Source organism: Mirounga leonina, unplaced genomic scaffold, assembly GCF_011800145.1.
Source record: "Mirounga leonina isolate KUSES-001 unplaced genomic scaffold, KU_Mleo_1.0 Mir_197, whole genome shotgun sequence".
In the NCBI taxonomy this organism is placed as follows: domain Eukaryota; kingdom Metazoa; phylum Chordata; class Mammalia; order Carnivora; family Phocidae; genus Mirounga; species Mirounga leonina.
Genome location: NW_023270494.1, coordinates 11256236 through 11270986, shown reverse-complemented (window position 1 = coordinate 11270986; position 14751 = coordinate 11256236). Strand labels below are relative to the sequence as shown.

The following is a 14751-nucleotide window of genomic DNA, read 5'->3' as shown; positions in this document are numbered from 1 at the left end:
GGAGGAAGCAATGTGACCACAGGGGCAGAACCCAGAGTGAAGGGACCTGGAGTCACCAAAGCTGGAAGTGGCAAGAAATGAGTTCTCCCCTAGAGCCTTACGCGAGAACCTGACCTTGCCCACACCTTGACTTTGGACTTCTGGCCTCCAGAAAAGTAAGAAAATAAGTTTCTGATGTTTTAAACCACCCAGGTTGTGGTTGTTTTTTTTTCTCGCAGTGCTAATACCAGCAGCCCCGGGCAGGCACAGCCGATGATCCACCAACGGAAACCACCGGCCCTGGAGGGGTTCTCGGCACTGCGGTTCCTGAGAGCGAGTCCAGGGGGCGTCCCCTCAGGAAGCACCATTCCCGTGCCCAGGAGCTCGCACTGGGGGAGGTGGCTGCTAATCGGTTGGAGAAAGGTACCACTTGTCCATTCCATCCCGAATTCTGAAAGCTGGTTGCGTAGTAGACTCTTGTTTTTTTTTTTTTTTTTAAGATTTTATTTATTTATTTGCGAGAGAGAATGAGAGACAGAGAGAACGAGAGGGAGGAGGGTCAGAGGGAGAAGCAGACTCCCTGTTGAGCAGGGAGCCCGATGTGGGACTCGATCCCGGGACTCCAGGATCGTGACCTGAGCCGAAGGCAGTCGCTTAACCGACTGAGCCACCCAGGTGCCCCTCAAGTCAGATTTCCTTTTTTTTAAAAAGATTTTATTTATTTATTTGAGACAGAATGAGAGAGAGAGAGCACATGAGAGGGGGGAGGGTCAGAGGGAGAAGCAGACTCCCTGCCGAGCAGGGAGCCCGATGCGGGACTCGATCCCGGGACTCCAGGATCATGACCTGAGCCAAAGGCAGTCGCTTAACCGACTGGGCCACCCAGGCGCCCGCGTAGTAGACTCTTTAACCAGCTCTGGCCAGACAATGAAACAAGCCCCCACAAAGACACGACAGCCCAGCGACAGGCAACAAGGGGGCGCCCAGCCAGATCCAAATCCGGGCTGCTGTGACCTTGCCCTGTGGCTCCTGAGAGCCAGCCCCTCACACCTGTGGCCAGCGCCCTTCGCCACCCCCCGCCCCCTGGTGCTCTTGCATATGGTGGTCAACGGTCAACAGGAGGGAGCTCTCGCTCTGTGCCCGCCGCTTCACAAGCCCTAGCTCATTCCTTGTCACAACCACCCAATTACCCAACGAGGCAGGTCCATGTTAGCCCCATTTCATGGGTGAGGAGTCCGACCTGAGTTAGGGACCTGTGTGGAGCTGCCTCAGGGTCACCAGGCTGGTGAGGGGCAGCTGCAGAGCAGGGACACACATCTCACCGACTGCCTTCTGAGGGCATCTCCTCGTCACCACTCTGGATGCCTGTCGCCTCCCGGGCCATTTACCACCCTCTGGCTCCTCGTAGCGGGGCTCTGAGCGAGGCTCGCTGATCACTCCGCAGGCTCCTTCCCGGGGAGAGGGATGCATAGGCCCACAGATGCATCCAGGAGGCCCATCCAGGTAGGGAGGGCATCACTGCACACATCCTTCACACCTGGTGGCAGGTACCACAGAAGACGTTAGCTACGTGCAGTTGGGAACTTAGGCATGAAAGGACTTGCCTAACTGATGTGGGAATCTGAGATAAAATAAGAAACCCTTGGTCCTCATGCTCTAAAGTGTGAAAAAAAATACAGATCTTATCAAAGTGGCTAGACTTATCCATTTTGGGCAGACCTTGTTGATTTTGGATGGCTAGACATCCGTGGCAATGAGGAGGGACATTCCAGGAGCTGAGACAGTGACCTCAGTGGGAAACCCACTTCTCTATCTTCATAACAACCTGAAGACCGATCGCCGAAGATGTGAGTAGACTGGACACTCTAGAGAGGAAGGCAAGAGCAATCCCTGGTCTCTGGGATCCCCAGACTCAAGTCAGGGAACCTGCAGATACCTTCCATCTGGGCTACGTTTCCCAGATTCTAGGCCTGGGTGTAGAGCTAAGCACCAGGACGACTCACAAACATCACTGGTTGCACACAAAAAAATTTGGAAAGAGTGGCACGCTGAAACCTCTCTGGGCGAGTCACAGTGGTGGGAAGACAGTAAAGGCTCTGGGAAGTCCTGCAGCCAGCCCTCCTGTCCCAAGATCCCTTCCTGTTCACAGCACATGTCGGCACCCCCTGGACTCCATGGCGCACATGACACATTTGGGAAACATTAAAGATTAATACTGGACCAAGGAACCCCTCCACCCAAACATGATGTGATGATTCATAGAGCAGGGGCCCCATAGCTGTCGCCCATTTTTTCCATAGGACTGTTGCCTCTGGCGAAGACCAGATCTTCTCAATGAGAGGCCATTTCACCCCTCAGAGGTGGCCATACTTAGAGACCTTTTTGCAATCGAGTTGGCGGGGGGAGGGGAGCGTTCAGGGACGCTGCTAAAACACCTTACGGTACATAGGAGAGCTGAGCACAACAGAAAATCGTCCCCAAACGTCAGTAGTGATGATGTGGAGCGACCCTGGGCTGGAACCACAGAATCACGAGCAAATAAAGCACTTAATCCTCTGATGATGACCTGAAAATTGCTGCGATGGGTTCTGGACTCTGTGCAATTTAGTATTTTCCATAGACAGCGCACAAGTCTTCCTCGGGGCCTCCCACACTCCTCCTATATCTTCTGCGCAGCAAAAGTTAAAAATGTTACTTAATGGTTTAAAAAAAAGAAAACCCCAAATGTGAGTCAGCATTCACTGAGCTGTCAGACTTCTCCCAGCCTCACAAGCACGTGTCTAAAATGCTAACACACCTGTTACCTGCAAGAGATGCAGTACGGATCCATTGAAATGTCATAATTTTGGTTCTTTTCATCCTCCGATTGTGCCGTCCCCAGATAAACAGACAGATGCCTCACATACACGCACATACTATGCATTCATACACGTCTCTCTCTCACACACACACACACACACACACACACACACGCTGTTAGCAAATGATACTGACGTTGGGTGGTCGTGGGTCTTCTCTTTCTTGGACTGTTTTCCTGACTGCAGAAGACAGAAATGTGGTCTAAATGCAGTCTTTGGAGGGGACCCAGAAAAAGGAGGAACCTTAAAAATCCACACCCGGGGTCCTCTGATAATCAAAGGTCGATCAGAACATACTTATTTTCAAAAACGTTTGAGCTCTGCCTTATTTCCTATCACACAGGTGCGAGCATTTGAAGGATAAAAAGGTCTGAATGTGGGAAGATCTAACTGCAAGGGGTTGCAATCGGGGTTTAGGCTGGGGGCACATATTTTCATGGTTTGCAGGCCGGTTTCCTTGTGGCTCAGCCACAGATGAAATTCTTTCAAGTCCTTGGCCTGTGAGCTAGGGCTAACTTGCATGGCATTCTTTTTTTCCATCTGATTTACAAACTGAGAGAGTGATTGCAGATCTTGGCTTATTTTCCTCCTCGGCACGAGCAATGACCCATGTGGTAGGATAATTTATTGAGATATTAATGTGTTTTTTGTTCTTGTGGAATTTTCCCCACCCCTGTCCTGAGCAGGTAGGTGGGCTTCTGAGTTTCCTTGTCTCAGAAGGGGTGTTTATGATTGAGGAAGAAGGAGACATTTAGACAGGCTACCCCACTCCTTCTCTGGCTTTTTTGATTTTTGATTTTTTGGAAAGCCTAAACTCAGTGAAGGGATACGCTGAACAGGGGAGTTTGACAGACTGTAGGACGTGCCTACCGAAGCACAAACTTTTGAGGGAAGTAGGCAGAGTCCGTAAGCTGCTTAGGAAAGGAAAGTTGGCTTGGGGTCATGAGTCTGGTCTGTTTCCTGGGGGTGACCCAGGGTGGTGGAAAGTGACTGTGTGTTGTGCCTTAGGAAGGTGCGTTTCAGGTACCAGGAACCCACCTCAGCAAATAATCCTACGCTTGTGCTTGAGCTTGGCACAGATGAAACAGAGCCTCCCTGCCTCTCCCCTGCCCCCCCCCCCAACGTGGGGCACCTGCACAAGCCCAGGTGATGAACAAGGACTAGCAGGTCCTCCTTACCTGTTCCACCACCTGCGACCTTAAGCACGTTCCCCCAACCCTGAGAGCCTTTTGGGAAAAAGGGCTCCCATGATGACTTAGATTAAATGTCCAGCCGACCTAACAGGAAAGGGGGCTTAGAGTTTCATTTGATTTGGATTTCTCAGAAAAAGAAATCCATGTCACATTCCTTTCCCACTTGCGTCGGTGGAGTAAAAGCAGGTTCTGCTAGAGTAACAATGCAATCCTGAGATCTCAGTGGCTTCCCAAAACACAGGCTTCTTTCTCACTCATGCTATTTGTTTAGTGAAGGTCACAGCGTGATTCAGGGACCTGGCGTTAGGGATACGCCAAGATCCCAGCGCGTGGCCTTCCGAGGTCATCAGGGTCGGGAGAGGCCCTGGAGAGTTAACTGCTGGCCAGGAGGTGATGTAGGTCACGTCCACTCTCCTACCACTGGCTAGAACCGGTCAGATGTTCCCCCCCAGGCTGCCAGGGGGCTGGGACACAAGGGGAACATGTGGATTTGGGTGGCTCTGCCACAGTCTGGTGGTATTTAATCCACATAGGATGCGTCTTTTTATTTAATGTTACTAACTTGCATTTGTGTAGAGCTTATTACACATGTATTTTTGGGGGTTCTTTGCATGTATTATCTTATTCTAGTTCCCCCAAGCCCTGTGAATGGGTCACCCCTCCCTCCAGTCTCTGGAGGGAGAAATTAAGGTCCACAAAGGGGCAGTAACAAAGTGGTAAATGGAAAGGAGGAAGGAACAGCTCGGGTGTCTGACCCGGACCTTTTCGGCTCTTCCACAGAGGCAGCAGAGAAAGTGATGCTTTGTCAAGGATTTATTTAGACTATTGGTGGGGCCTCCCTAAAGATCAGGGAGGGGGTGGTGAGAACACCAAACGTGCTTATCTGTTCACTGTTGGGAAAGCAATGACACGGTATCAAGATTTTAGTGAGATTTTGCCGAACAGGCTGATTTCTCGACACAAACTCATTTCTATCTGGTTGAAACACGATCACTTCCTCCTCTCCGAGCTGGTTTCATGCTATGTTGCAACAGACCACTTGTTTTCACTCGGGGCTAACTGGGTCCCCAACCCCATCCTGACCTCCCGGGGTCAGTGCTCTGGCTCAGCGGTTGAGTAAGACCTACCCAGCGTGACAGGGGTGTCTGAGCTGGAGGGGACACAAAGCAGAGGAGACCTGAATCAGAAGGGGCAGATCGGGGACCGTCCCAGGTGCGGGAACCACGTGGACCTCTGTTCTCACGAGCAAAAATCAGACTCAGGAGGAACCAGTGACCCCAAATGGGTCTCTAGGTCTGAATAATAATAAGGAAAGTAGCTAACCTTTACACAGCACCTACCCTGTGCCCGGCACTGTTTTTAAGTGCTTTGCAATTTTAACCTATGGAATCCTCACGGAAATTCCATATGAAGTCAGTATTATTAGTAGTACTTCCTTAAAGACACGGGGACTGGTTTCAGGCAGCGAAGGTGACTTGTCCAAGGTCTTACCGCTAGGGAGTGGAGGTGCTGCGATTAAACCCAAGCCTGGAATCAGAATATGGGGGAGAGATTCTACCATCACTGATTTTCCCCCTGATTATAAAAGCAACATTTTTGTGGTGTAAAAATAAAACAAACAGCTCTACGGTGCATCACGATTGACGAGCTGAGCTATTTTTACAGCTTTTGGCGCTTACTGCCAGCTTGCCCTCGGGGAAGACCACACGATTCTGTGTGTCTGTAGCAGAGGGCTGGGAGCATTTCTGCCTCGCCCACCTCGGGCCGTGATGCAAGGGGTCACTCTGAGAGCACAGCCCCCAGGCCTCCTGCACTCGAATCTCATTTCCGCTGTGCTGCCGGGACCCGATCTCAGATAGGAGGCAAAGTTAAAGTCAACGTTGAATTTCTGCCTTGGAAATCCAGTTTCTCTCGTAACCTCGCCTGCCTGAGCCTTTCTCCTCCACCGAAGATGGGTGCAATATGGTACCTCTCTTACGGGGTTGTTGTGAGGATTAAGTGAGATAGTTTGTGAAGGAGGCAGCGTGGGGCCCCGAGGAGTAAGTGCTCTTCGGGGGTCATCTATTGGCAATGTCACCGACTCACCGGAGGCTCGGTTGCAAGGGAAGGGTCTGCAATGAGCAGACAGCAGCCTGTTTAAGGGGCTTAAGAAACGCTTTGTGAAAAGAAGAGAAGAAAAGTCATTCCTGCAATCTGCAGGATTCTTGTCATTTCAAGTCATGTCACTGAGCAAACATTAGCCGACCGGTTTTTACTCAGAAGCGTGCGTGCGCGTGGGGTGGGAAGTGATGTGATTTCTGATCGAGGTAGGCTAATTGCACACTGACCCAGTTCCGTGTTTTGTCCGTCCGCAAGCACTAGGTATCTGACATCTGGGTGACTGTGGGCACATCAGTACATGTATTTTCTGTCTCTGGAGCCCCAGATGTGGCTAAGGCAAGCCAAGGTGCTGGCCGGCCTGGAGGCCCTGGTTTCCCTGGCAGGGAGTGGGAGCTGACCAAAGCTGCTGTTTCATCATCAACCACGAATCCCGCGTAAATGGATAAGGCTGGAGACGGACGGGGGGGGCGGCGGGGGGGGCAAGTCACCCATAAGGAACATGAAAGAATAACCCACGAGTGGTTCTTCCCTATTGGTGACTCAATGCTGTATGGCCCAAGCACCCTGCTCAGGGTGTTACATAAGTGACCTCACTCTGCCCTCCTGACACCCCTCGGGGTGGGTATTCCTGCCCATATTGCCGACCAGCACACCAGGTCTCCAGAAGATGAGCCTCGGGCCTCTTGGCGGCTCGTGGCAGAGCCGAGATTTAAACCCAGAACGGCCTGCCCACAGAGCCTCTGAAGTGCTCTTTTTCTCATTCATGCACCAAACATTTATTAAGCACCTACTATGTACAAGCCAGCCTTTTAGATACCTGCTTACATTGTCAAAGAGGCAAGCAAGCCTCCATCCTTCCATTAGGCTTCTGGGGCTGCCGTAACAGTGACCATACGTTTGGTGGCTTTCCAGAAATTTAGTGCTCTCACAGTTCTGGAGTCCAGGAGTTTGACATCGAGGTATCAGCAAGGCTGTGCTCCTTTGGGGGGGGCGGGGAGGGGGCCGCATGCGGGGGAGAGTCCGTTCTCTGCTTCTTCCAGCTTCCGGTGGCTGTTGGCATTCCTTGCCTGGTGGCCCCATCACCCTGCTCTCTGCTTTCTTGCTCACACTGTCTCCCCTTCTGTGTCTAATCTCCCTCTGTTTTTCCTTATAAGGACACTTGTTTTAGGATTTAAGACCCACCCAGATTACCCAGGATGGTCTCCTCATCTCAAGATTCTTCACTTAATTACATCTACAAAGACTTTTTTCCTTTTCCAAATAAGATAACAGTGACAGATTCAGGGGATTAGGATGCGAATATATCCGTTCAATTCAGTACAATCCTTAAAAAGCTTGTGATCTAGTGAGGTTATATGCTGAGCATATCAATAAACAAGAAGGTGTTAAGTCCTGTTAAGAGTCCTGATGAAAATAAGGCAGGAGCTGGCAAATGAGGCCCTGGGACCCCTTTAGGTCGCTGAGACAGGAAAGCTCCCTGTGGGGGGGCAGATTTGAAAGGAGACCCGAAGGGCAAGAAGGAGCCAGCTGGTTATCTGGGGCCTAACGATTCTGGCCCATCTGCTTGTTTTTTTTTTTTTTTTTTTTTTTATACTTAATGAGTAACTGATGTTTTTGGATGAGTTGGACACAGCACCCCTGCCAGGAAGTCAGGAAGAAGCGCTTTCATGTATGCAGATAAAATAGTTTTCCTATCACAGATTACAAGTAACCTTAACAGATCACTAGCTCCGTTATTGCCAGAAAGAAGGGCTGCAGCTTGATTGTCATAAATCCAAGCTCATCATTTCTGGCTGACCTCCTCAGACCTTTTAATGGATTCACAGCTCATAACAGGACAGAAAGCCACCTCATTCAGTTACATTTTGCACTGAGTTTAACCCGCAGGGGCCATTACTAAATTCTGCTGCTCAAATTAGGCATTCAATGGTTGCTTTGTTGATGGTTTCTTAATATCAAAGGTAGGCATTTGATTATAATCTCTTTTAATATTTTTCCAGCCCCAAATTTTCAGTCACATGCTGTGGCATATGGCTTGGCAGTATTGATTACCCTTTGGCCCATCTGTCATTGTGGATCCAAAAGTATTGTGTGAGGCGGATCCAGACTGCCCTTGGACCTTTGGCTCCTCGCTGGACGGAGGTCGGTGGCTTTGAATTCACTCGCCCATCCCGTTGGACCACGACCTTCACATAGAGCCTTCTGTTCCTACTTCCAAGTTTAGCCAACTGCCAAGTCTCCTTCTCTGTGCTGAATGATAACCTTGAGAAGCGGCCCTCCAGGTGCTTCCAGGCATTTTATCCTAAATACAATGCCACTCAACATCGATCTGCTATGGGGCGTGTGGCTGGCTCAGTCGGTGAAGCGTCTGCCTTTGATTCAGGTCATGATCTCAGGGTCCCAGTATTAGGCTCCCTGCTCAGCAGGCAGTCTGCTCCTCCCTCTCCCTCTGTCCCCCACCCCCCGCTCGTGCTCTCTCTTGCTCACTCTCTCAAATAAATAAATAAAATATTAAAAAAAAGAAGAAGGTTTGCTAAAAAAGTGAGATTGGTGGAGACCTGCCCAAAGGAGGTGCCTCCTACCCGTTCCTCTGGAACCTCAATGCTGTCAATTTTCTCCTTAGAAAAGACAGGCCAGCAGGCCTACCTGCCAGGACTGGGCCACGTGGGGCCCGCGGGGACATAATTGTATGGACTTGCTGTGGGCCACAGTGCTGCTTATGCTGAGGAAGTCTTCCAAGGTGGAGGACCCTGGTCCTTATATACCATATCGTGTCCTCTGAGGTGCAGGATGTGAAGGAGGAGGAGAACAGGAAATTTCCAGGAATCCCTGTGCCCTTCCTGGGCCATCGGCTAGCTCTCGCCCTATAGACATGACTGGTGGTTCTCCTGAGCACAGCTCACTCTGGGGTGGGTGGGTTTTCACAGAGGTATATGAGAAGTTGTTCATTCTAGGGCCCGTGGGTCTTATTTTCCCTTTGACTTGTTTTTCTCACTATTTTACATTTTTTTACAATGAGACATATCATAATTATCTTTATGATATATTTAAAAGATTATCTACTAGATAATATGTTATCTTTAAAATTTTTTTTACAATAAAACAATGATCACTGACAGCCTGTGTAGTCATAATGGAACGTGACTGCAATGGGCTGCAGGGTGGTCTTGAAAAAGACCTAATGTCCATGACCTAATCCTTGGGACCTGTGAATGTGACCTTGGCTGGAAATAGAGTCTATGCAGATGTAACAAAGTTAAGGAATTTTGAGATGAGATGGTCTTGGATTCTCCATGTGCGCCCCAGATCCAATGCCACGTGTCCTCATAGGAGAGGGACATAGGTGGCGGAGAAGACCCATATGCACAGAGACAGAAGAAGACGAGGTGATGGGACCATGGAGGCAGGGCTGGGAGTGATGCGGCCCCAGGTCAGAGGATGCTGGCAGCCACGACGAGTTGGAAGAGGCAAAGAACCGGTTCTCCCCCAGAGCCTCTGGACAGAGTGCTGTGCCCTCTGCCACGTGACCCCTGGGTTTCAGAGTCAGCCTCCAGAATCGCGAAAGAATAAATTTGTTACAGGAGCCCTAGGAAACATGCCAGTGACCGGATTCCCTTCTCAGAACTTGCTCAGGAAATGCTAACATCCAATGGCTCAGGGGCATGTCTTCTGACTTCTGAGAACTGGGACATCTTGGGTGTGCCGCGCATCTGGTCAAGCGTTCTCTGCCGAGGGGTCCAGGCCACTGAGCGACATAGTGTGTGGCATTAAAATCCATCCTTGATGGTCTATTTCATTTTCTGGCAGCAAATTATCCTGGACGACCTCCGGTTCTCGCTGTGACATTATAATGACACAATGATTGTGATTATAATAAACATGGCACACGCAGTTTTCCCTGTGTTGCTTTGATGCCATTTCACGGAGGGAGTTTTTGCGAATTTCAACGGAGGGTGTTCCAAGAGGCGTGGTCTCTGAGGGTCTCAGCAGAAGACAGCGCTTTTCTTCCCAGGGGTCCTACACAGGGTCTGCTGCCCAAGGCTGAAGCCAAAGATGCTGCTTTATATCCAAACACATATTGACTGGATGTCTTTCCATGGGAATACTCGGGTCAACCTCTCACTGGCTTTAAAGACCTGTCCTTTTCTACGGTGAACTAATTACAGACTGTTTAGAAGAGCTTCAGGAAGTAGAAAGGACTCTACATATTCATGTCGTTAATCATATTAAGTTATTATCACAAATGCCCTGGAGATAAATGAACAGATAATGGTCCTTGGCAATTTGCTTATAAAATACAGGCTCTTAATACACCTGAGAAGTGAAAACAAATTTTCATCATTGTTCTATTATGTTGGTTCATAGGAAAGGAAGTGTTTAAAAATTTACAGAACAAGGGATCCCTGGGTTGCTCAGTCGGTTAAGTGTCTGCCTTCGGCTCAGTTCATGATCCCAGGGTCCTGGGATCGAGCCCCACATCGGGCTTCTTGCTCTGCTAGGAGACTACTTCTCCCTCTCCCTGCCGTTCCCCCTGCTTGTGCTCTCAATCTCTCTCTGACAAATAAATAAATAAATAAAATCTTTAAAAAAAATTTACAAAACAAGTTTTAAACACCTGGTGAGATGATGCTGTGTCCTGGACCCATTCAATCAGACTGTCTGTGGCCCTGGGGAAGATTAGGACCATCGTGGAAGGGATGCAAGGAGACAGAAAGCCCAGTGTCAGCTTCGGACCTCAAAAATGATCTCCAGAACAAGGCGGAGCTTCAAGTCTGTCCATAACCAGGTAGAGTAGGAAGAGTCTGAAGGAAGAGCTAAACAAACACTTGGCCCTAAGGAGGGGATTGAGGCTGTCTCGTCTGGGAGTGAGGGAGTTTTCAAGGGCTTGAACAGGGAGGCCCAGAGGCTTCATGAAGCTGGAAGAACCACAGTGGGAGGAGGGGACAATTTCAGAGATGACTTTGCCTGTGCCCCAGGAGCTGAGGGGGAGCCAGGCCCAAGCCAGCAGATCAGCCATGACTCTTCCCCATCAGTTACCTCTGTATCAGTCTGCTCAGGCCGCTGTACCAAAATACAGCAGACTGGTGCTGCTTAAACAACAGAAATTTATTTCTCATGGTTCTGGAGGCTAGAAGTCCAAGATCAAGGTGTCAGCAGACTTGGTTTCTCCCAAGGCCTGTCTCCATGGCTTGAGGGTGGCCGCCTTCTCTGTGTCGTCACATGGCCGTCTCTCCGTGCATAGGTATCCCTCATGTTTCTCCCTCTTCTTTCAAGGACACCAGTCATAGTGGATTAAGACCCCACCCTTGTGACCTCATTTAACCTTAATCTGAATTATCCAGTCTCCAAAAACAGTCACATTCTGAGGTGTACTGCAGGTTAGAACTTGAACGTATGACTTTTGTGGGAACATGACTCAGTCCATAGTGGCTTCTTTTGATTTTTGAAGTGTGATTTTTGAAGGGTTATGTTAGACTTCTTTCTCACTGACACATGGGGCTGGCTCTTGCCACTTATCTGCCTGACAATTCACCAGCAAAAGGGACGTCCTCTGAGCCTTTGCTCAGTGGAACACTACTAAGTTATTAGACCATCTCCTCTCCAATGGCCAGGGGACCTGAATCTCCCCAGATGGCCTTTGATCTATCTTGGCCAATGAAATGTAGCAGAAGTGACACTTAGCAGGTTCTGGCCAGGACCCCCAGGGGCTGTGCACACGTCTCCTCTCTCTTGGTAACTTGCTACCACCATGTGATGAAGCCCAGATTAGCTGACTGGGGGATGACAGGCCATGGAGAGCCACGGTCATCATCTCAGCCAGGGTCCCAGATAAGGGACCCCAGGGGAGAGGGCGCATCCCAGATCAGCAGAACTTATGCAGCAGCAGAAGTCTCAGTGAGCCCAGCAGAGGCCAGAAGAATACTCAGCTGAGCCCAGCCCAAACTGCTCACTTGCAGAATCATGAGCTAATAAATTGTTCTTGTTTTTCCTTTTTTTTTTAATGGTTCTTGTTTTAAGTCCGTATATTTTGGAATGATTTGTTGTGCAGCAAAAGCAAACACTATATTAGCCCTAAAAGATGCTCTCTTATGCTCAAGGAGCCAGAAGCACTGGCAAAGCCATGGTGGGGGGCGTGGTCATTAGCAGGTGCCATGCTCTCATTACTGATAACAGCTGGGGGGTGGGGCGGGGGCACATCAATTTGAGAGAAAAGAAGAAAAGACGTTTACTCTATTTCCACATATTCCAAATCAGTGGTTTTCACAATTTTTCTAGAAGTGGAACCTTCCTTACAAAAGAAATCTTACACAGAATCCCCAATGTATAAAACAAACAAAATGTATAATTTATCATTATAAATCTAAGTTATAGGGTGAAATATGTAAACTTTTTTTTTTGTAAACTTATTTTTAAAAGCTAATCAACAAGAATGAGAGGGGTAACAGGATTATGAACTCAAGCATTCAGACTTGGGGGTAATGGAAGACAGAAATAGTCTTATTTCAGTACCTGATTAATTTCCACACACTGTGTTGGTAGTAGAGCACAAAAAATCCTGATCAATACACATAAGTAGTGGGGGTGGGAGACAGTTTTTAACAGCTCACCTCGCAATCTCAGAATACTCCTCAATTAAACAAAGATAGGAGGAGAGGGCATCTGTCCGCATAAATTACCAATGTGCTGTCACGTGCATAACACAATCAGGTGTGAGTTTTCTCATCTTAAGATCATCTTAAAGTACACTCTTTCAAGACGAAAATTAATCAATCATTTGCAGAACCTGAGAAGCACCTCCTGAAACCCAAAAGTTCATGGAGTGCACCTGGAAAATGACTGCCCCGTATTTTCACTCTGATAGACTTTGAAGAAGAAATCTTGGTCAAAGATGTGCCATGCTTGGAAAACAGAGCAGCCAGGAGCCTTCAGGGATCACAACTCACCCTCTTCGTTTCCAAAGGGAGGCAGGCCTGAAGAAGGCAAGCGATTTCTTCAGGATTGACACACAGACGTCTTGGCTCCAGGTAGAATCTCTTTTCAGGAGACAGACATGAGCCCATGAATGAGCTGGGTCCACATCAGTTTCTTCTTTGGGCTCCCATGAAGGGAGTAAGGTTGATTTAAGCCCAAGCACATAAAGATGCCTAGCTTCTTGGGAGGATTTTTTTTTTTTTTCATTTTTTTATTCTTATGTTAATCCCCATACATTACAACATTAGTTTTAGATGAAGTGTTCCATGATTCATTGTTTGTGCATAACACCCAGTGCTCCACGCAGAATGTGCCCTCCTCAATACCCACCACCAGGCTAACCCATCCTCCCACCCCCCTCCCCTCTAGAACCCTGTTTGTTTTTCAGAGTCCATCGTCTCTCATGGTTCGTCTACCCCTCCTATTTCCCCCGCTTCATTCTTCCCCTCCCGCTACCTTCTTCTTCTTCTTTTTTTTTTCCTTAACATATATTGCATTATTTGTTTCAGAGGTACAGATCTGAGATTCAACAGTCTTGCACAATTCACAGCGCTTACCAGAGCACATACCCTCCCCAGTGTCTATCACCCAGTCCCCCCATCCCTCCCACCCCAACCCCCACTCCAACAACACTCAGTTTGTTTCCTGCTTCTTGGGAGGATTTTAATGGTTGGTATAAAAAGTCTGCACGTTAGGAATTTGTTATAAATGAATTTGGTTTTATTTTTATATTTTTATTTTTTAAGATTTATTTATTTGAGTGAGAGAGAGCAGAGCGCAAGAGAGCACACACGAGCTGGGGTAGTGGGGTGAGGAGCAGAGCGAGAGGGAGAAGCAGACTCCCCCCTGAGCAGGGTGCCGGAGGTGGGTCTCCATCCCAGGACCCTGGGATCACGACCTGAGCCGAAGGCAGTTGTTTGACCGACTGAGCCACCCAGGCAGCCCCGAATTTGGTTTTAAAAAGCCTTAATTATGGGGAGACTGGGTGGCTCAGTCGTTAAGCGTCTGCCTCGGCTCAGGTCATGATCCCGGGGTCCTGGGATCGAGTCCCGCATCGGGCTCCCTGCTCAGCGGGAAGCCTGCTTCTCCCTCTCTCACTCCCCCTGCTTGTGTTGCCTCTCTCGCTGTGTCTCTCTCTGTCAAATAAATAAAATCTTTTTAAAAAAAACCCAAAAAACCTTAATTAAAACTCCAGAACAGTGTCTCCAGGAGTCAGAAAGTGCCTTGCGTTTAAGCTGAGAAACTTTCCAGCATCCCTGGTCAGGACTGTTCCTCCAGGACCCCTGCCCACCCAGTGTCACTTTCGGGGATTGCTCCCCCCCCCCCCCCCCACTGAGCCACCTGGCTGAAAGGAGAGTTTCCAAGGCTCCGCCTCCCTGACGCCAGTGATTGGTTGAGGGGTGGGCAGCCGCCTCAAAGGTGGGCCAATCATAGCTCTCTACAGCCCGGCTGTTTTCTCAGACCCGGCCAATCAGCATCTCTCAGAATCTTTCCTTTTGGAAATCGGAGAAACCCTTTTCTCTCCAGTCCTAGGACTGTTGGGACGCGAAGCGGCAGGAGGGGATTCAAACTAGGGAGACAGAAAGGACACCTGCCCCTGCTCAGTTTTGGTTACTGGAGCCTCTACATTTCCTTTTCCAGCTTGCATT

At 49.0% G+C, this 14751-nt stretch overlaps 1 protein-coding gene across 4 annotated transcripts in view; it reads right to left on the bottom strand.

The window, feature by feature from the left end:
* FAM20A (FAM20A golgi associated secretory pathway pseudokinase) overlaps nucleotides 1–14751 on the bottom strand; it is a 48355-nt gene that overhangs the window by 25105 nt on the left and 8499 nt on the right. Inside the window, exon 1 of one of the 4 annotated variants that reach the window (XM_035026177.1) lies at nucleotides 1302–2259. The exons of the other annotated variants lie outside the window; for them this stretch is intronic. Coding sequence (XP_034882068.1) covers nucleotides 1302–1363 — 62 coding nt within the window. The 5' untranslated portion in view covers nucleotides 1364–2259. Of the gene's footprint in view, nucleotides 1–1301; nucleotides 2260–14751 lie in introns of those variants that run through there. 4 annotated transcript variants of the gene reach the window in all.